The following is a 22,366-nucleotide window of genomic DNA, read 5'->3' on the forward strand; positions in this document are numbered from 1 at the left end:
ATTTTATGATATTCATTACTAAACTGAATTAATTCAACAGTTAGCTTATTGGTGATTTTTCTATCGTATGTGTAAGAAAGGAATAAAATGTAATAGTTAAGGGAGCGCACGATCGCAAGTTAAACGCGAAATCCCGTAACAGCACGTGCTTAGAAGTCGTTGCACGCGAGTGAAGTGCGTTTGCATACGAATACTTGATGTTTGACGCGCGGTGATACGCGCCACCAAAAAGAATAATCCGCTGCGTTTCGCCGTGCGCAACAAATGCGCAACAGGTGCACATACTCGAACAGTGAATACTCGAAGGAAAACGAATTCCTAGTGGCACAGACATCCTCCTTTTTGTCTACATTAATCGGGACGTGTCACGTATCCGATTGCGCTCGGAACGCGCTAAGCTCTCAAGATCGAGTCTTCGCGCGCGAAAACTTCAGTAATGAATCCTGGCGAGCATCACTGATACATATTTCACTGACGAAAGCCCGGCAATCTGTTATTACAATTTGAGATCTGTTCTTATCTCTCCTAATACTCTGTACAATGTGATATTTTTACTTTAACGCGAAACAAGCGAGAATTGTAATTTAACACTCTGCAGATTGTTAGACATTATCGACAAAATTCTGTAACATCTGCGTTGTAACACAAAAAGTGAAAGAACAAGTTTATAAAACATCTTGAGACTCATTGTTTAGCGGGACGTCCACTCTCTTCACCGAGTTTGACATTTTGCAATTCCAAAGTCATTTAACTGAAACAACTTCCGATAAGTTAAATCGAACTGACACTGATTAACTCGGGAGTATGTCGAATGCTATTCCATCGCGATATCGCAATGGTAAGCAATCTGTTTACATAATCGATAGATAGATGGTATACCGTGCATTGGAAGGGATGCATCACGAGAGAGAGAGAAAGAGAGAGAGAGAGAGAGAGAGATTGCATGTTTCAGTGCCGGAGATATGTAAATAAGATCAGATTCATTCTCACAAGTTTAGCCACAATTTGAGCTATTTACGTACACTGATTTAAGTCCGCTTTCTCCTAACACAATTAAATTGTGAATTATTGTGTTACAATTAAGTTATTACAATCGTGATGCTTCTAGGTTAATCACAAATTTACGTAGCTTTCCGAGTTTACTCACGATCTATTTATTCTTCTCGATCGTTGATGTAACGGGGTATTTTTTTTTCGGAATTCAATGCTCGCGCGCTACAAGTACGCTTCGTTGCTGATACGATATTCGCGGATCTCGTTGGCTCGTCAGCTGCCATTTCCACGCACCTCCCTTCCGTGTATCCGTCGCATCGTCGTCGCGAAATAATATTTCCTCTCTTCGAGAATCCGCCGATCTCCGGATCCGACACAACGGAAGCACCGAGAGTAATGACGCTTCCACATACAATGGCGATCAGTGGTTCGTCCAAACTCGGATTTCGTCGCGCGTCGCGATAACGCCCTCGTGTGTAATTGGAGCCCCCTAAGTGCCACTCAGACTTATCGCAATAATTTCCAAGGCAAATTCGCCATATTTCACTTTGCCGTTCCGCGGTCTTTGAGCATCGGGTCCCCTTGGCCCGAGACGGCCTGAAATTCCTCTTACAACGGCTGGCTTCCGACCGTGAGCTATGAAACGCAAAGCCCTACCGTTATTGGGCTACTTAGTCACCCTTTTCCTGTCTCTCGCCCGCGGCCATGAACGTCAGACTTTCGCAAATGGCGGCGTGAATGGGGAGCTGAAAAAATTGTTCCGCCCTTGAAACGCCAATTAACTTTTATACGATCCGCTAATTGATATAAAGCTAATGGAAGCGCAGGTACAAAAGGACCGTCTAATATGTTTCATTACGGACATGGGGAACCCGTGAGCGATCGGACGTGGTTGTATGCAAAATTGGCACGGTATCTGCACTCCTTTGATATGGAAAGCGGCCGCTTGCAAATTCTTTGAACGACCAAAACACAGTTTATGCGAAACCGGCGAGTACATTGTATTTCCCCTCGACGGTATTTCAACGGGAGTCCTATAACATTCATATTTTTGTTTCGAGATCATCAGAAATGAATATATAAAGTGATTTAGAATTGTCATTCTTATATTATTTGTAATAAATACGAATGCATAAATCTATTTGAAAAATTATCCAAATTTATCCTATTTCGTTATATCGTTAATGTAAATGTACATTGATTACAAAATTATTCACTTTATGCATTTATATGCATCTAAAAGTTTGAGGGATGGTCAATTTGCAAAATAAGGCAATAAATGAAATGATTCAATCATAGTCAAAAGACTAAAAACAGAATACTTTTTGTGATAAATCTAGAATAAATATTAAGTGAATTTTAAGTGTCGTACTTTATATCATTTAAACTTGGTTTAGTTTTTCGGAAAAATATATTGCGAAAGTCGTCCGAACTTTTCCAACTACTTGCGCAAAAGTTTAAGAGTTGAAATCTTGCCCTTGTTTCGTACTAATTGCGCATTAATATACCGCGATAAGATCCCTGTTAATTACAGCCCCATTTAATGAGGTTGGCCGTCATAGGGTTATTTGCCTTACAGCTCGTATTATTTTTCCAGAATGGGGTTGACGATTGGATCATGTCTCTCTCTCTCTCTCTCTCTCTCTCTCTCTCTGGTGTGACCCTCGCTGGTAGATTCATCCAGATTTTATCACGGACGCCACAAATTACAGTGAACTGACATGAGGGGTGGTCTGACATCCAGCCCGACAGTTTCAAATTTTTCAAGGGGGGTGGGGTCTATCCAGCACGTTGGCTGAATGGGATAGGGAAGGATTCTTTTAAAATGCAAATACCCCGGCGAGGAAGGCATACGAAAGAAATGTTGCTTCTTATAAAGCAGAGATTGGCCGGCTATATCGGCTCGAGGCTAACTTCGTCGCTTTAACGCGCGCACGATAAAAGTCCGACGCAGAGTTCCCTATTATATCCGGGGAAAATGTTCATCGTGCCTGACTTAAAACAAGTACTAAATTACCCTTTGCCCCGACGCGGATTACTTTGCGAGGATACTTCCCGCGAAGTATATCGAAGGGTCGTGAATAAATTCCGAACTTATGTATCGACGTATAAGTTCCCCGACAGCCTCTCGACTATGAAACATCGCCGTACATGTTTGAAATCTTAAGGATATCGATGATTTTACTGTGTGAAAGTATCAGATGGCATTACCAGTAACAAAAATCATATTGTTCAACTAAAATTCATTTAATAAAGATGAGAAATAATGCATGGAATAAATAAAAAAATAATTAAATATCAATATGCAATAAACAATATGCAAATATACAATAAACATTAAAATTTTATCATACAAAAGAACAAATTTTTTGCAAAAATAGCTAGAAATTACAGCATGTTAACCTCTCAATATCACCATCTGAAAAAAAAGATTCGATTTTAATAAGACTCTATTCTAACTGCAATTATGTAATAATGAAAAATACAATCAAAGATTGCATATTTCTGTAATTTTTCACAAAATGTAACGCGCGTTATTGATCAAAATTACGCAGCTAACAGAGAACTTTCCGCTTCGTTGCTATAGTTTATCGTTCGCTATAGTTTATCACGACACATTGAACGCATATTTCGAGATGGAAAAAATTTCGCGAAGTTGCTGAATAAATATAGGCATCCACGCGCCACCTCCGATTCGGCGAAGGAAAAGTTGTATTCGAAGGGCGCACGATATCTCAATCGACGTTCGTCGACGAGGAGGCACGGCTTCGTTATCGTTGACGCGTTCGTGGCCGAGGCGCTTTTTATATGTTGCGAAACGTCTCGTCACGCTAGTTTTGCACGCATCTCCTCGGAGGAAATCTCAGATTCTCTCGATGGATCGTGAATGGATGAGAATGGGGGATGAGGCGGCGGGGAGAGAAGAGGAACGTGCCCGAGGGAACGGAACGGCACGGCGCTGCGAAATTTCGCCCGCCGGCGGCCGACAGGCAGGCAGACACGGGCGATGGATGAGATGCTAACGAGACGCGAAACGATCGACTACTCCCGCCAGGACAGGAGCCGCCAAGTCGGGCGTGAAATGGTTTTCCTTTACCAGTCCGGGTTACTACGTCGCCTTCGCGCGACGCTCATCGAGATACGCGAAGCGCATTTATTCCCGGTATTAAGATACACGGGACCGAAGAAAAGTCAAAAGAGATCCGGAAGTAATCTTCGTCGAGCGGTAATGACATTAGCGTTTAGTTTTAATCTTTGAAGTAATTGATACCTCCCTCCATCTCTCTCTCTCTCTCTCTCTCTCCTCTCTCTTTTGTATAAATATATAAGATCTCCCAAAAATTCTAAGATATACAGTATTACTCTGTAACTAAAAAGGGTGATTCTACATGAGAAAATAAATTGATATAGTAAAATAAATCTTTTCTTTCATTTTTAATATTTTATTTACGTTATCTAATATATTAAAAGCTGTAGGAATTGATGTGATGCCAAAGACGCTATCAGAACGCGCGTGCTATTAAAAAATGTACGGATGCATGAATACGGCAAACAGTTATTCATCACAGTAAAGTATTTCCATGGAGAACAGAATGCTAACGAGACGCGAAACGATCTATCCTTAGCAAGGCGGAAAGCAGCGAGACAAGTGGAGCGTGAAATGATTTTCCTTTACTACTGAGGCTCCAGTGGCAATCACACTCTGCCTTTGCCTGTAACTCGGAATACACGAGACTCTATCCTCGGTATTAAGGCAAAATTGAAAGTGGTTTTATCCCACCTGGAGTTTTATCTTATCCATGCAGCGCATCGGATACGACAAAATAGTTTGCGTGTCGATCCAACTGGAAAGTTAATAAAGACCTTGCCTGAGTATCTGGATTCTTATTGCAGAAAAGCAAGACTACTTCTCGCTGTCAATAACGATCGCGCGAATGAGAACGTTCATTGTTACAAGCTTCCACTTGTGCATTGATAAAGTAACAGGATGAACGATTGTTTCTTGTAACGAGAAAAATCATCGATCTTATCTTTTACTGTAACCTCTTGTAACTTTATCTCTTTTCTATTTTATGATTGTTCGACGTGATAATAGAGATCACTTGAAATTACTTTATATATATAATATATAATATATGTATATATATATATATATATATCTTGCTTGTTCATGCACTTGCAAAGGATTCGAATATTGCGATGTGAAGTAAGTTTCCTCCCGAGAGAACGACGATGATGGCCCCTACATCCGGAGACGCTTCTTGTAGGCTTTGATCAGCAATGCTTTGCACGCGGCTAATTCGCTAATCTCTCACGTACTCGCAATAAAACGAAGAGGGTGCGAGGCGTGTGCGACTCGAGGAGAGATGTTACGAGAGATGGTAAGAAGAGCCGACGAGACGAGGGAAGAGGCGCGTGAGGAGACGAAGTGGAGAGAGAGAGAGAGAGGGGGTCGAAAGGGCGAAATCTCCTAACGACTAACGTTATATACTTCGCAGAGATCGCTCGTTACCTCGGCTGGGTGGTGTCAATTTTTCAGTGCTTTATACACGATCCCCCTATCCCCGGCACCGCCCTATATTTATCATCCATCGCGTTCTATCCATCGCTCGCCGCTGGCAAATCTCTTTGAGAGCGATCTTATTGATGGGGTGCGAGCTCTACGACGCTGAGAAAAATTGACAATTGGCTGCACGATAGTGGCAGAAAGACGCGGGTACGAGAGAGGGTAGAAGGATGCGTGATTTATGTCATAATTTCTGCGGATCGAACACGCGTATATATACATATACACAAGCGCGTAAATACGTGTGTAATCTTAATTCTTAGATTCGTGACAGATATCCCGCGCGAGATTAACACCTTTTCAAAAATTCTACATCGCGCAGCCAATGACTTCCTTCCGTCAGAAGTAAATAGCTGCGCGTACATATTAACTGTAGAGAAGTTATATTAGATATTCTGAGATAGCTGTATAATTTATACGATATAAAATTAAATCTACGATAAAACTAATTGAACTTAGATTACTTTATTGTTACGAAAAATAGAAACCAGTAAAAACTAAGTATTCAATAGAGATACAGCACAACAAGTACGCTTTACATTTTTGTTAGAAATAAAATATATAACAACATTTCCATCTGAAACAGTATGAATAATTTTATTATAAGATAATGCATTATAAAGTGAACAATGCAGATTTCTATTTCTCATAAAAATGCAAATGAATAAATCTGTGGCAAATATCATTTGTGGTTTAAGTAAAATTAATTTTTCATATCTATCTACATAGAAAAAAAGCCATATCCATCATTTATGTAATTTTCATTTCATATAATCACACACTCAGCAATAAATAATCGAAATTATGTTGGATCGAAGGAAATATCTCACATCTTCTCACTAAAAGGCCAAAATAGCTTCTAATGTATTATATATGTGATAATCAACTTTCCGATAGTATCAAACCGTATTTGAAAATAACTCGATATCTCCATTCCTCATCTCATAAAAGTATTATTATTATATAGTATATAGTTATTATATAGTAGTATTATTTCAAATATGGCGTATATTTTGAATGAAAAAGTCACTTCTAACTTATCTCTCTTTCTGAGATAAAATAATAATTATAAAGTAGTCATTTCTAATTTATCTCTTTTTCTGAGATAAAATAATAAAATAATGTAATTAATCGATCTACTTTTAGTGCCATAAGAAAAAATTTGATGTAATAATTAATAAATAGCAACGTGCGATTTCTGTCAATTTTTCGAATCGAAACGAAACGAAACCAGCGTCACGTTCATTTTGTATTTTGCTCACACGCTACGCGAATTATTGAGGGTTTTACACCAAATTCCCGCAACGGAAATACGTCAATGGGATTCTGCTCCTATCCACTAGTACACAATGCATCAGTCTTCTTATCTATTCGCGGAAATTCCCGTGTGAGAGACACATTTCTGAAGCTGCGACGTATTGCCTAACGTCTTTTTTAAATTTTTATGAAATTCATTATTCATACTTTCGCATAAAGGATAATATTTATCCCGCGCACATATATACTACATTATTTTACTTATACATATTATACTTAATTAGAAAATAAATATTACGCAGTAAAGCACATGTAAATTAATCAAGGAATTATAGAGCTAGTAAATTTTAAGAAAAGATAGAGGAGCTGAATATATGTATAAAAATTATGTGATGTACGTATTTGAAGGAAAGGGACGATGGAACTGGCAACACGAGAAAATCAAATTTTCGTGAATGCGAATTACGTAATATATTAATATATACGTGCATCAAGTTTTCAGATGAAATGCAGCCGTAAAATTGTTTTTACTTTTATATCCGCTTCGATTTTTCGCTTAACTGAAGATGTGATACTGCTCGAGCAACGTGGTAATAAACGGAAATCAGATCCGTGGGGACCGATTGAATAGATACTCAATACCAGAGGTAGCTCTGGATCTATGTCGCTCGAATTGGTTTCTCGACTTTTCAATACGCTCTCACCTATATAGGCATCCTTTTTAAGCTCCGCGGAAGCTTCGATTCTATACGGAGGAAAAAGCTTTAAAGAGCATTACTCATACATCTTTTAAATACCTACTGATAATATTAATACGATAGGTAAAATTGAACGAAAGCTATTAATGTTATTTACGAACAATATATTTTAAGAAACAGTTATTGTTTAAATTATCTGAATTTGAAATTACAAATAAGTGTCCTTAAATCGGAATGTATATAAGTATCTACAATATATGTACTTCGTCACAAGTACAAGCAAATACTTTGACGAGATAACTCTCAATACGCAGAAATAAACAGGTTTTTAAATAGTTTTCCAATAAACTTTTAAAGACCGCATAAAAAGCTCGATCGAAAGACTTTCACACATATAGCAAGACTTTATATACAGTTCAAACTATTTACGAACTATTTTATATTGGCAATTAAATTTCGTATTCGTTTTTCATTTCAAATTTTTGTTGTAATTTACACGAACTATGTTTAATTTAAAATTTAATAGTTCTCGGGTGATTAAAGATATAGTATGTACATATATACAGTTGGTTTGAAGTTTCAAAATATAAAGAATATATATTATATAATATATATTTTATATGAGAGATCCTGCATTTTAGGCAAAACTACGTCGGAAGGAAATTTTCCACATGAAATAACCTCATAAACTTAAATAAATGCGCGAGAAAATATACTGGCAAACATTATATTGAATCCGTCGTATAAAACCGACATCACCACTGAGCTCTGCTATCAACTTATAAAGTGTAAAGCTCACACATAGGAATGAGTATAAGCATGGACGTTGAGTGTCACAAAAGCGCTGGGATTTTCTTGCTTCTTAAAATTAAACGCCAGGAAACAGCAGAGATATAATTTTAACGGTACTTCTTTTTCCTTCAAACCTCGAGCGGAAGATATTTACTATACCTCGAACACGAAAGTATACAAAAAGTATATTTTTTGTTTCTTTTTAAGACAGGTATACTAAGAATGAATAATGTTTTAAATAATATTCCCTGACGTCATGCAACCTTAAAAATGTACAAGAAGTTCCACAAAAACTTGAGTGTACACGATTATTTTTATTACTTTAATTCTCTTTTTATCGAAATCTTCAAATATCAAATATCACGAAGAAATATTCTTGTTAAAAGTAAAAAATAAAGTAAAAGAGATATTTAGACAATAAAAAAGTTAATAGAAAATATTTATTATTTCATCCAAATCAAAGAATTAATGCAGACTAAATAAAAAAAATGAAGAAGATAAATACAAAGTATTTGAATTATATTTAAATATCATTCTAAAATCTTTTATAATTTATCTAGATTATTATAATAATTATTTTGAATTAAACATTTTGAAAAATTAACATTCGATTTGTCAATTTCATTATCGAGAAAAGGAGAATACGTGCTGGAGAATGTAGATTAACTTGGCCGCGTTACCATCACACATCGTGAAACAAATATGCACGGCCGAGAGATCACGAATGGGATTGCGGTCTTGCTTCATCATTAAATCCTATCGAACACCAGAGATTGTTCCGCAGCTGTTTGCGCGGCAACTGAACAAGCAGCCGAACGACCAGTCCTAGCCAACTAATTATCGCGTTCCTAGCAGGCCAGAAAACAGAACAATGGCATGTGCACTGCGGTGCAAGCCGGCTCCCGGAATCACCATGAGAGCGGACGCATAGTGCGCGAGCGATTAATTAAGTTGCCGAATGAAGCGAGTCAACAAAGTCAGTATAAACCATTTATTTCCAAGGAGGGCTGCAAGTAAACCAGGCTCAAAAGATCAAGGAGCATTATCGTACGTCTTGATAAATCTTGTTAACGTCTTCGGCAGACTTACAGCGTCACGAAATATTAAGTGTAACGATTGTATCGAACTTCAGCCGTATATCGGATTTTAGTATAATCTAATCGAGGCGAAACAAGATTATTTTGAGTGCACGAACACTCTTTTACTATACATTACTTTTTTACTGTAATACATGAGGATATACGATAAAAAATAAATAAATAAACATGTGTGATGTGATTATGACTCGTGTACTATAATACAACATGTTATAATATTATACATTCATGTTATTAATAAATTGTAAAAGCGAAATTAACAAAAAAGTTCAAGACTTGATTAAACCGCAATTAAATAAATTGAACTGCAAAAATGGCGAATAAACGATTAAAGTGTTGATCTTATTTTTAGTTGGTGACAAATCAACAGCTAAAGAAAATATAAAAATTATATGATTCGACACAGAGATCTAACTGTGGCGCTGGCAGGAAAAGCGCTTGCTCAACAAGCGTTTCCGCGACAGAGGCGCTTTTCATTGCAGATCGTTAATCGCGTCGCGCTCGTGGCAACTAGCGCGTAGCACGGGCCAAAGTGCACTTTCTTTAACACCGGAAACAGTGGCCGTCGCATATCGCTGACCGACGCTAAATGCACACGGACGATAACGTCGTAAAGCCAGGAGAGCTTTCGGTTCGACTGACAGCCCTTCGAGTGCACCGCCGCTCGGAAGCTCGGGGTTATTGACTTGCCACTCCACTTCAATACGGACTACCGACACATCTACGTCACGCACACACTCGAATATGTTCGATGAGAAGGTGAGAGAGAGAGAGAGAAAGAGAGAGAGAGAGAGAAAGGAGAAAAAGGAGGAAAGGACAGAGCAGGAGGGAGGAAGGAGAGAGGGAGAGAAAACGAAATAAAACGAGAAAAAAAAGCGAAAAGGCAGCTTTAAGATAGCTTTCTTTGATTCTCGTCTACATGTATGTTGTACTTTACAGTCGTCCAATCATCAGCATGATTATAAATTTAATCGTATTTTAAATAATCTGACATTAATATAAAAACTTAATAATGAAAAGAATACAGTGGCAGAGCGTGGGAACAAAAAATGTAATGATTTTTAAAGACATTAAATTTTTCGCATTAAAAGAAGATTATAATATAATTGTATCCGCGGTATTTCCTGCTCGCGGACGTTAATAATTAATTTCTATTTTAATTCTGTCGAAGCTAATGCGTGAAAGAAGCCGATATTGCGTATAAAATATTGAAATCCCACATTACGCGCTGGACCAGTTTTACATATAAAACGCACGGAGAGATTAGCATAGTATTTAATTCGGCATTAATTACATTTGAAATTCAAACTTTGGAAATGTTGTCGTCGAAAATGCGAAATGTCAGAGAGAGAGAGAGAGAGAGAGAGAGAGAGAGAGAGAGAGAACAAACTAGAGCGCCAAATCAGTGGCCAACTTAATTACACGATTAACACGGCTGCTCTTTTGCACTACATAAATCACAAGACACACAGCGCTGGTCTTCGGATACATTAGCTACCTATACATACAGGTATCGCGACGCGATTGTAAACCAGTCTTTCGAGATAAATGGGCAATTACCTGGTGCATAATGCGTATGCAATTTACACCGATCAATCTGCTACTCGCAAGAACACTAACACAGGATAAATGGACAACATTGCATTTACATTACACGTAGCTCCAAACTCTCGTAAATCTTATTGTCAAAGTTAATAAAAAAAAAAAAAAATAATTCGTTCGTCGCATGCAGCACGCTGCTACAAGATGCAGTAATCAATAAGCCAATAATTAATATTTATTAGTAAAATATGTTATTTTATTAATTATTATTTACGTCCATTTTTTTTTCTTTATTAATACGTAATAACTATATGTTGTGATTGAAATAACGCTGCAGAATTTTATTAATTATAAAATTCAACGAGTTGTAGATAACGTGAGCTGTACCGATTTTAATAAAATTCTCGTAATTGAGCCACCATACTTTCGAAATGGTTGGCGAAATAATACGCCATTGCGGGCGGAGTAAAAACTCGCGTTTCGCTGAAAATATACGTCAGAAAGCGACGTGAACGCTACATCACGATATGACGACAGCTCGGGGATGCCCCATTGACTGTTCCATTAATTACGAGGCAACCTTCAGCTACTCAATGGGTAGTTAGTGGCCAATACTCGGCTCGCGTCAATAATCACTGGGCAGTGTAGTAGTATGGCGCTGGGCTTTGATGCGCTAATTTACTCCACCTACGCTAATGCCTCGGTTCCACTGTCCCCTTGTTCCACCGGTCTGGAACAATAATTGTCTAAGTGTGCGTATGAGTCGCACATCGCGCACTGGCTCCATATAAACGAGAAAGAGAGAGAGAGAGAGAGAGAGAGAGAGAGAGAGAGAGAGAGAGAGAATATTAACGTTGCACTTGAATGTAAAGGCGTCGAGCCTGCATGGAGAGTTATGAGAGCACGTAACTTGGCGTAGCGAATTATTCGCGAATAGCATTTGCATCAAATTTTGCGAATCCTACTCTTGCAAGCCGCTAAATTTGCTTTATTAAATCATAAACTCGAAGAGCGTTACATAAATGAGGCAATTCTTGGCTATTATTAAAATATTTACCGCATTTGCAATGTATTACACAGCTTAACTTCACACAACAGCAGTCTCTTGACGAGCATAATTGCAAATCTTAAACGATTAATTATAAAACAATTAATTATGTAAATGTTATACTGCGACATGCAAGGAAAATAATATAATAGAATAAAAAAAAGTTATATTTACATATAATTACAGTATAATAATTACGTATAATTACATACTGACAAATATGTAATTATACAAATTGCATTTATAAGAACAAATAAATCACTGATATAGCAACGCAAAAAGTGTTAAAATTGTTTACATCACATACCGCATGTATAGAAGCGTATATTCGCAAATCCAAATATTTTCTTATGACAAGCGATATTTTGTCGGTATCGTTCAAAATCCGTTGAGATAGCAACAATTAGAACACAACAATCGGGGCGACATATTCGCTGCGATTCCACTTCATCACACGTGAAGTGGAAGCACAACAGAATCATAAAACAGCTTTTGACTGACGCATTTTCCGAATGCATTGCCATCGATTACTTCTAATCAATCATAAATAACATGTAATAAATCACAAACAGTGATGATGGACTTAATGAGAGTACTTTAACAGCACGCAGCGTCAGTAAACTCAATTATTTTCGTGCGCGCGCGCGCACGCGCGCTACAGCGCGCATTACTGATTTTATTTAACGGCTTTGAGTACCTTCACGTCCGACAATTACATTTAAATTACCGAAAATTAATTAATCGTTCCAGCCTCTGCTGGCAAAGTCACGAATAAATCGCGTCAACGCGTACGTACGCGACCGACCGTTGAGTGACAAAAGACCACGTGACAGGTCTCGTGTATAGGAGTATAACGTGCAAAGTGACGGCGTGCAATCACTGCGTCGACGCGACGTCGTTTTATTTTTCAATCCGAAAGAGACGATCCTCCCCACGTTTGAAACTTACACGCGCGGAGCTGCACGCGGGCGGAGTGTTTTACACGCGCGCGCGTCTTGCTATTATATGACATACCCCTGTACGGTTACGAACGCCTCCGTGTAAACGTCCTCCATTCTATTCACGACACGCGGGTTTGCACTCAGACTGCGCGCGGCGCTTCCGTTCTTTTGAAGAATGACAACGATAGAAACAATGAGCAACACCGGTCCCTTTGGTAAACTCTTCCTTTCGTAGTGGCGCATGGCAGCAAAGTGCACGCCAAAAATAGAAAAAAAAGAGAGAGACGAATGAGTCAACCGTGCACACACTTTCGACTTTGGAACGCTATCGCGCGCACAAAAAAATAATAATAAACGTGATAATTACCTTTGTGAAAACGACGAATCATAATAATTTGTCACGGAAGCGTGAAAATTAATTTAACTGAAATATTCTGGTCGTTCCCAATGCTTTATTTTTTAATTAATTTTGCATTTGTGCATATTTAAAAACAAGCAATAAATTCGTTTCAACTAAAACGTTGAAATAGTGAAATATTTCCTTTAAGAACGAGTTAAAATATATATGTAGCAATTTTTATACAATAATTTTTGTACGTTATACTGATGATAAATTAATAAAGCTGCATGTACGAATTTATAAGGTAATTAATCTTTTTAGAATAGCAATAACATATGAATTTTGTATACTATGCATACGCGTGTAAAATGGTAAAAGATTTCCGAATAAAGTTTAGCGTTTCATCGACGTTTAAGGAACATAATTTTTTGAAGAAAGAATCGTAAAACATTGTGACAAGGATCTCAATTTCCTCGAATCGCTTCGAGGTCGAACATGCTCGAGGCAGCAACGGTATCGATATGTACATGAATCAAAAAGCGCCGCGACGTCGAGCGCAATCGAAAGACGATACGAGAGAGCGGAATGCCACGAATTTCGTTGACGTAGCTCTATATGTATACCGATGGAGTTCCGCCATTGGCCGGCAGCAGTAGAGAGACACGCGTATAGTCAGCCAAAAGGGGAGCAGTTCGATATTGGTCAGACAGTGGAATGCCCTCTGTTCGCGCCAGACAACAAGATTTCTCTGTACCTTATACCGATCTTGTCAGCTTTATAGAGTGGTAGCTCGCAGGAAAAACGAAAAGATAAAAGGCAAAAGAGAAGGAAGAGAGAGGCAAGGTGAAAGAAGAGGACAGAAAAGCAGCGAGAGGCTACGAAGGTAGGGAGGAACGATGGAGAGTTTAAATGAAAAGTCGAAAGGATCGAGTGATAACGATTGCAAGTGCCGGTAAGCTGCTAAATGTGGACGTCAGATCTTTCCACAACACGCGCAAACAGGAAAGGATGGCAGTAAATTGAATTCCCTTTAAGAGAGAAAAAGGGAAAAATACGAAGAAAGAGCAACGAAGAAAAGAGGAAGTGGGAGATACAGAAAAATCTATATTTATTACCCCGGTGTGCAGGCAAACTCAACTTTGTTACCAAAATAGATAAATAGACAAAAGTTTTTTTACATAATGCACATTTTGTATGTGTGTGTGTGTGAACGCGCGCGCGCGCAAACGTTTAGAGAGATGGAAACATAAGAACTGCATTCAAAGGAGTATAACGAGAAATCTAAGGGAATAAGATACTAAGAAAAATAACTAGCATTAAAATAGAAAATGGTACATCAAGCGCACGAAAGAAACGTTCGTTATATTCGTAATCTGAATCTCGATTTAATATGAAAATACAGTGGAATAGAGTATAAAAGACGCTTTGTAGAGGTACAGTGGAGATTGTGCGCGCGCGCGCACACACACACATCGCACACAGGCGTATGTGTGTGGATGGTTCGGAGATGAATCTTGAAGAAGCCGCAGTCTGTGCCCAATGCGCGGGCTAAGGACGAGCGCCTTAACATCCCTGTCTATTTGTCGAATAAAATACGGGGAATCTGGCAACCGCATAAAACGTGCATTATTCTCAACTTTTTCTCGCTCGCGGATTCGGCGTCGAGCACCTGGGTAGCGCTAGGCAAATCTATCCCTATCAGCCGCAGACGGACGTTACCCCTGTATCCCTTCCCTTGCGCTTCTCCTGAAGGATAAAACGGTTGAATTTCCAATGATCGGCGAAAAGTAGGAGTGATGAGTAGGGGACATGCGTTATGATGTTATCGCGCTAAAGAAAAACTTGTTCGCATTTTATTCCCTTTCCCTTTGGCAAGCAGCACTTCTCCGAATCGATCCAGATTTTCGAAATAGAGGAGCCGCAATATTGTTTTATCACCTTTTTGCGGGGTATATTATTTAAAAAAAATGTGTTTAAAAATTAATATAACTAATTTACTCTCTTAACATGCACAATAAAGAAAATCTATTAAATCAATTTTCTGTTAATCTGCCTCTGTGTGAAATTCTTCTAAATAATATATCTTTCATGACTTATATTTCTGTTAACATTTTATCCATCAATTATTATTATTTATCTGCATTTCATATTTGTTAGTTCACTGTAATCCCTTTTATCGTCACGCATTTTGATTAACGAACTTCGTCGATTTGATGTTCTGCATTTTAAATTAGCAATAATAAATTGCAAAATTATAATAACTCTGTCAACATGCATTTGACAATATTAATCAGCAAAGAAATATGCCGTTTTACACTGATACAGATAAAGTATGCCGTATATAATTGAATATTGTGTACACGAAAATATCGGAAAATAATTGAAATTTCTATGTTATACAAATTGAGTTTGTGCATTTTCTCATTTTCATAACTTTACGTTACAGCTACGAGCGACATGCGGTATGCGTTACACAGCTAAAGCTAAGTTCGATAGCCGGAGAAACATGATAATCATCAACGTATACCACGTACATTATGGAATTATTGTCAAAAGGTGTCACGTTCGGCCCGACGTTGCGACCACCATTAAATTTATCGCAAATTGACCTAAATTTTCTGATAATCGATAGAGCTCCTAAAAGCCGAAACAATATCCGACACGATAATCCTGATATTGTTAGAATGAAATAAGCATAAAGTTAATACATTGTTAATAAATAATTAATATATCGTTAATACATATTCGTTATTTAACATTGTTAAACATTTATCTTTATGTATCCTTCTGTTATTTAGTACTTTTTTTCCTAATTATAAATTATGATTATGTTATTAATCTTGTACAAATGCAAATTGACAGTTATGTAAATTGTAAACTATGATTATGATGTTATTAATCTTTCACGAATGCAAATTGATATAGCTATGACGTACAAGACAATTTTGAATGTTAAATAGTTAAAGTAATTTTTATCGTATCAAATCTCTAACGTGTTTGTTGCGATGCTCGGATGTTAGTGTAATTGTATACAATTGCGGCGGTATATCTTTCATCTCGTGATTCGCAGAACAGTGTATATGGCAAGGTATAATGCACAAAACAAAGTATGAAAGAAATACAAGCCATTGCATTTCAATGAAAGCTTACTTTGCCCGCATTGGCGTGCTGGACGCGCGCTTCCGGGGGTTGGAACACCCGGGGTTGATTTGTTTTTCTCGACTTCGCCAGGGTAGACGTTAAGTGTACTCAACGTCTTATCGTGCGCCGCGCGGATTTCGGTGCCATATTTCATGCGGCAGGCAACTTTTAGCGCTCTTCTTTCGTATTTACTCGACCGGTTTGCGAAAGGCACAATACAGAAGATATAAATCCGAAGATTTATGAAGTCGGTGCAGTTCATTGAGATACGCGAAATAAGTCGGAGTGCCGGGAAGTGAAAGAAAGTAATTGGTCACGTTTTCAGAATTTATTTCGCAGCGGTCCGAATCAATTTCCCGATATTACGTGAGCGTTTATTTATAAGTCAGTTATATATGAATTAAACTCTTAGACATACTACAACAGGCAACGGTAACGTATATAGCCGTCAGTTGTGATATCAAGTTGATTTCATTTATTAAAAGACCTCTGCTTCTCTCTCATTTTCATTATTCCCAAGTTTATATTTATGGATCGCAAGAAATTAGTAATTCGCTAAAAAGTTTGCGTTTCCGTTTATTCAAATAGTTTGAAAATGCTTCCATAAAGTTCATATTTAAAATTACACGAAAATCTTTCTATGACGTGGGGAATCTAATATCCTAGTCTACGTTAACGTTTCAAAAAGTGCCGTGCTAAGCAGAGCCGCGAGTATGTACATCAAGTACCGGTAAAAGCCGTTGTCAGTGCAAAGCGCTCGCGCGGGAACCGAAAAATAAACATCGCCGTGAACCGTTGAATAATCAGACGGTGCACAGAAAAGGAGGTACAAAAATGCATGCGAAGAGAAGTGTACGACCACACGGCGCGTCGCTCCCCGAACGAACGTATCGTACCACGGGAGATAAAAGCTCACCTCGTGTTCCTCGCTCTGCTTGGCGGTTGGATATTAAAAAACAGGAATCGGAAAACGAGGCCAGGAAGCAAGCATTATTCGGTCGGAAACCGTAAGCTTTCGAAGTGTCACGCGCGCGCGCGCGTCAACTGGTGGCGCGATTGTTTCGCGTAAACGTGGGTACGCCTACCAGAGACAAGTGCAGCCGGCAGAACGAATGACGCGTCCGTCTAGCGGAGGAAAAAGAAAAAAAAAAGAAAGATAAAATGCTTTAGGGCGAACTTTTAGGACGAATGCATATTCATGTCGTAGCGATGCGACCGTGCCGCGCCGGGTCCAAGTGGCGCGAATTAATATGCATAAATTCTGCCATTACCAACGGCTCAGGCAGCTTGAAACGTCTCTTCCCCCGATTTCCGAAGGTCCGACCTACTTGCCAGAAATTCTTGAGAACGGCAACACTCTTTCACCCGTATAATACCCACATTGCTTAAAGCTGAGTGCAACAAAAGTAAGAAATGCCAAAAAGTTTTTTATCACAGCAAGTCGTGCAATATGTATATCCACCTTGAATAATTTTTAATCGTTGTATAATAATATTTCACTCGTATTAAGTTATAAAATAAATTAACTAATTATCGCTACAAGAAACCACAATAAAATATGAACATTAAAAGAAGAGAAATATTTTTTTTAGAAAAATTGGATATTTCTATTTTACCTATGAAAAAATAATTCAAACATTTTTAATATTGAAATAATAAATGTCTTTGATCATCTGAATGCGATAGTGGTTTTAGAAAAGGATTATGTGGAATGTAAAAGTGAAAAATGTTGGGAACAGTAAAACTTTGCCTTCTCGATTATACGCCGCGGAAAAATTTTTCTCTCGTATGTTATCGCTCCTAAATGTATCCGGCACATTCCTAAAAAACTTCATCAGTCGGAATTTTGCGAGAATTTAATCATTCACGCGAAATTGAAAGGCTTTATGCAAGATAGGATCACGTTTTCGGAAAAATTCACATACATCTCTACTTTTTCAGAGCGCACATAAAAATGGGTTATATTTAAAAAAAAATCGCCATTTTTTTGTAAAGCCGAAGTAAAAATTTTGTAGATCACATTATGCAACAAAAAAAGGAATATTATTTCGATTTACAAACGACATAATTTTTTCAGTAATGCAATTATTAAAAATATTCGAATAAATTGATTGCACAAATTATAAATCAATACATGTATCAATATCATAGGGAATCACTCATTTGAAAATAAATGTATATTTCAAACCGTTTTACATGTAAATTTTTGATGACTTTAAAACTCTATTAAATATTTAACATATGCATGCCTGTGTGCGTCGCCTGAGACGTTTTCTTCAAACGTATAACACGATTCATAATTCATGGAATATTCATAAATTATTTACGCATTAGTGGAGCGGTCAGTGAGCATAACAATCATATTTTATGCATAATGCTGATTACTGAAACGTTAGGTAAACAAACGCATGAAGAAGACATGAAGAATGAACGGCACTAAATTTTCCAACGTACCTACTTCGCGGTGCCGACTATGCAGACTTAATTTTTCACGTCAATAAGAAATCCGCCTTCAAAAGATTAAACATCGTGAGGCACTCACCAAGCACGACCAGCTTCACCGGTTTGCCGAAGAGAATCTTCCCCCGGTCATCCTCCAGGGTGCAGCCCCACACACCGTCGTCCTCTAATCTGACGTTGTCTATGTGCAATGCCGCGGTCGTCGAGTCGCCGATGTACCGATGCCCGGTTCCGCTCATTTCCGTTCTCGTGTCTATCGTGATCATATCCACCGGACTACCCTCGTGCAGCCATGTCGCCGGTCGTATTCTGTAACTTCTGACAAGGGGCAGAGCGTCCGCATTATTAGTTCACCTAACAAACTTCGTTACGCCCGATCTTCGGGGCGACAAAGAGGCCTCGAGCCGTATATACCCGCGTTACTATCACGGACTTTGTTTCCGTAAAGGGAATAATTTCACCACGATGTATTCAACGCGCGAAAGTTACTCGTACCGTTGCCATAAAGTGAAACCGGATATTAATATATGCATTAATATAACGAGGGAATATTATTACACGGACATGCGTACGCGACGGATAGATACGTGAAGGCTTACTCTTTAGACATTACAAGAGAAGAAAATGGAGACTATCGATTGCGTACCATGTTACGCGATTTATTTGAAATTTAAGCACGATATTTCCTCACACTCGGACAGATTTCATTTAAAATGTTTCAAATATACTTCACGTTCTTTCGATTTCAATTTTAACTGAAATGTTATATTTCAACAATTTATAGCGCGACAGATCGATTGAAGCCGTGGCACGCGTGTTACCTTGCTCCTGGCAGCAATAATCTCGAGTAATTTCCTTCCAGTTCGCAGGGTAAGACGACTTTGCTATGGGGCTTCACTACGAGCTCCAGCGGCGGATTGGACGACGTGTCGGCCACGTCTGAGGATAGAGCGATGTTGGTCGTGGTGGAAGAACTGGTGGACCATGACTCCTCTTCGGGGGCCAAAAGGGCCGCGGGTTGCACCACTTCGTCAGGTAGAGGTATCAACGTCGAGCTGGACGTCGTTGTGCTCGTCGTGCTGGTGGTAGTCCGCCTGGCACGCCGACTACCCTCCTGCCTGCCTCGTAGCGCAAAAACACCAGCCTCGTTCACGGAGCCTGCAACAACGACGGGCGGTATAATGGCGTCAGCTTCTCTGACGTGGCCACCGTTAAAGAAAGTTACCGTGATTTCATTTTTCGTCAGTTTGCCCTCGCGTTTTTTACAGGACGTCGCCTTATCGCGCTTTTGTTATTATCGGCGTTTCTCAGCGCGTCCCGGTTTTTCTTTTTTTTTTTTGTTACGTATTTCTGGATAAACCGCGTCACATGACCTCCCGGCAAGAAATCACGCTCGCGCCACGAGTTCAACTATTATCGGTATTTACCATCGGTACTGCTGTAACTGTTTTATGGTCCGGCCACGATTGATTAACTGGACGGACAGGGAGATTAATTAGGGTATAATGTACTTGTATACCGAGTTATATAATTAAACAGATATTGTAATTACATAAAACCTTCAATCACAGAGTTTCACGCTCTTTCTGCGATACGGAACGTTCTTGAAAACTTAATTTAAAGGATCTCACCACCCCTGAGGCCTTGATATGTATCTAAGTTTGGGATTTTTTGTGGGTAAATAGATAACTTTATTTTAAAGCTGTTTAGAAGACATTGTTGTACATATATAAGAAACAAAAAAATATTTTTTTATTTTTTTATGCACAAAATGGCGGCGCAATGGCCTACTTGTCGAATTTTTTCTGTTTTTTCAAATCGGTATATGTTCCAGGCACACTGTTTGCTCTTGAATAAAACACAAAAAATTTTCTACATATTAAAAACTAAAAACGTACGTAGGGATTTTTTAAAATATTGATTTTTCTCGAAATAGCAGCTATTTTTACAAAAAGTTCGTATTTTTGTCAATACCAGTCTTTCGTAAAATAGCTGCCATTTTGAGAAAAATCAATATTTTGAAAAATTCCTACGTACGTCTCTAGTCTTTGATATGTAGGTAATGAAAATTCTTTGTGTTTTGTTCAAGGTCAAACCGTGTGTCTGAAATCCTGTACACCGATAGAAAAAAAGGGATTTCGCAAGTGTAGGCCAGTGCGCCGTCATTTTAGACATAAAAAAAATAAAAATATATTTTTTTGGTTTCTTCTATATGTACAATAAATAGATTTTAAATAAAGTTATCCATTTACCCACAAAAAAAATCCCAAACTTAACCCATTAACGTCCAGGCGGACACATTTTTTGAACATTTTTCAGTGGCCAAATTTTTTATTTTAATGGCCTTGAAAAAATTCTAGCCACATCATTTCTGATGTAAAATTTCTCGCTCTTTCAGAATCTGCCATCAGAATTTGTCATAAATAAAGTCCAAAAAAGTTATAGTCGATTTTTTGGAAAAAAACCGTGATTTTTCACTCAAATTTTTTTTTTAAGCGATATTTTCACATTGAAACAACATTAGGACGATCTTGAGGAGTCAAAATACAGCGTCCATGAACTCTAAACTTTAAAATGTGCACATACTCATTTCAAAATTCATGATGGCGGCATCGAAAATGGCGGCCGAAAGCTCGAAATGTTACGATATTGTGCAAATTCATTTTAAAAAATGCAGTAATCGTCATGACTGGTGTGTTCTTATCAATATCGTGATATTATATAATTAAAATAACATTAAAATTATTGCAACAATATGGCGGACGCAAAATGGCCGATCATAACGTGCTAAAAAACGCCAGGAGATGGGTATATAAAACCGTTATATTTTTTTATTGTTTTATATCAATGTCACAGTACTTTATTTTTCGTTAAACTTTTTTTTGTTAATTTTTTAATCAATTTTAAATTTTTTATACATATTTTACTTTTCAGTTTTTATTATTTTTTTGGTTGTTTTTTATCAATTTTATAATTTTTTTTCAAATAAAATAATTTTATTTATCACTTATGAAAAGCATAAAAACAGATGAAGCATTGATAGATATTACAATCTATACACATTCTTTATGTTCTCGAAGCACATTTTGCGTAATGTGAACAGTATTTTTTCAATTTTATCAATTTTATAATTTCTTTTCAAATAAAATAATTCTATGTATCACTTATGAAAAGCATAAAAACAGGTGGAGCATTGATAGATATTACAATCTATACACATTTTTTGTGTTCTCGAAGCACATTTAGCGTAATTTGAACAGTATTTTTTCAATTTTACTGTTTGAAATTGAATTTTGTGATGACAAGCATAGCTTGGCAGACAGCGTGCCGGTTTGCCAAGTTACGCTTGTCCTCACAAAATTCAATTTCAAACAGTAAAATTGAAAAAATACTGTTCAAATTACGCAAAATGTGTTTCGAGAACACAAAGAATGTGTATAGGTTGTAATATCTATCAATGCTCTATCTGTAGATCGGAAGAGCACACGTC

General features: G+C 37.8%; 1 protein-coding gene across 2 annotated transcripts in view; it reads right to left on the reverse strand.

Annotated features, from left to right (window-relative positions):
* Nucleotides 1-22,366, reverse strand: part of LOC105459178 (MAM domain-containing glycosylphosphatidylinositol anchor protein 1) — a 334,285-nt gene that overhangs the window by 121,604 nt on the left and 190,315 nt on the right. The window contains exons 3-4 of one of the 2 annotated variants that reach the window (XM_011704982.1): nucleotides 19,698-20,034; nucleotides 18,959-19,191 (exon numbers count right to left, since the gene is read on the reverse strand). In XM_011704982.1, coding sequence (XP_011703284.1) covers nucleotides 18,959-19,191; nucleotides 19,698-20,034 — 570 coding nt within the window. Of the gene's footprint in view, nucleotides 1-18,958; nucleotides 19,195-19,697; nucleotides 20,035-22,366 lie in introns of both variants that reach the window. The other variant, XM_011704981.1, reaches the window with a different exon arrangement.

This window comes from Wasmannia auropunctata, unplaced genomic scaffold, assembly GCF_000956235.1.
Source record: "Wasmannia auropunctata unplaced genomic scaffold, wasmannia.A_1.0 LD334204.1, whole genome shotgun sequence".
In the NCBI taxonomy this organism is placed as follows: Eukaryota; Metazoa; Arthropoda; class Insecta; order Hymenoptera; family Formicidae; genus Wasmannia; species Wasmannia auropunctata.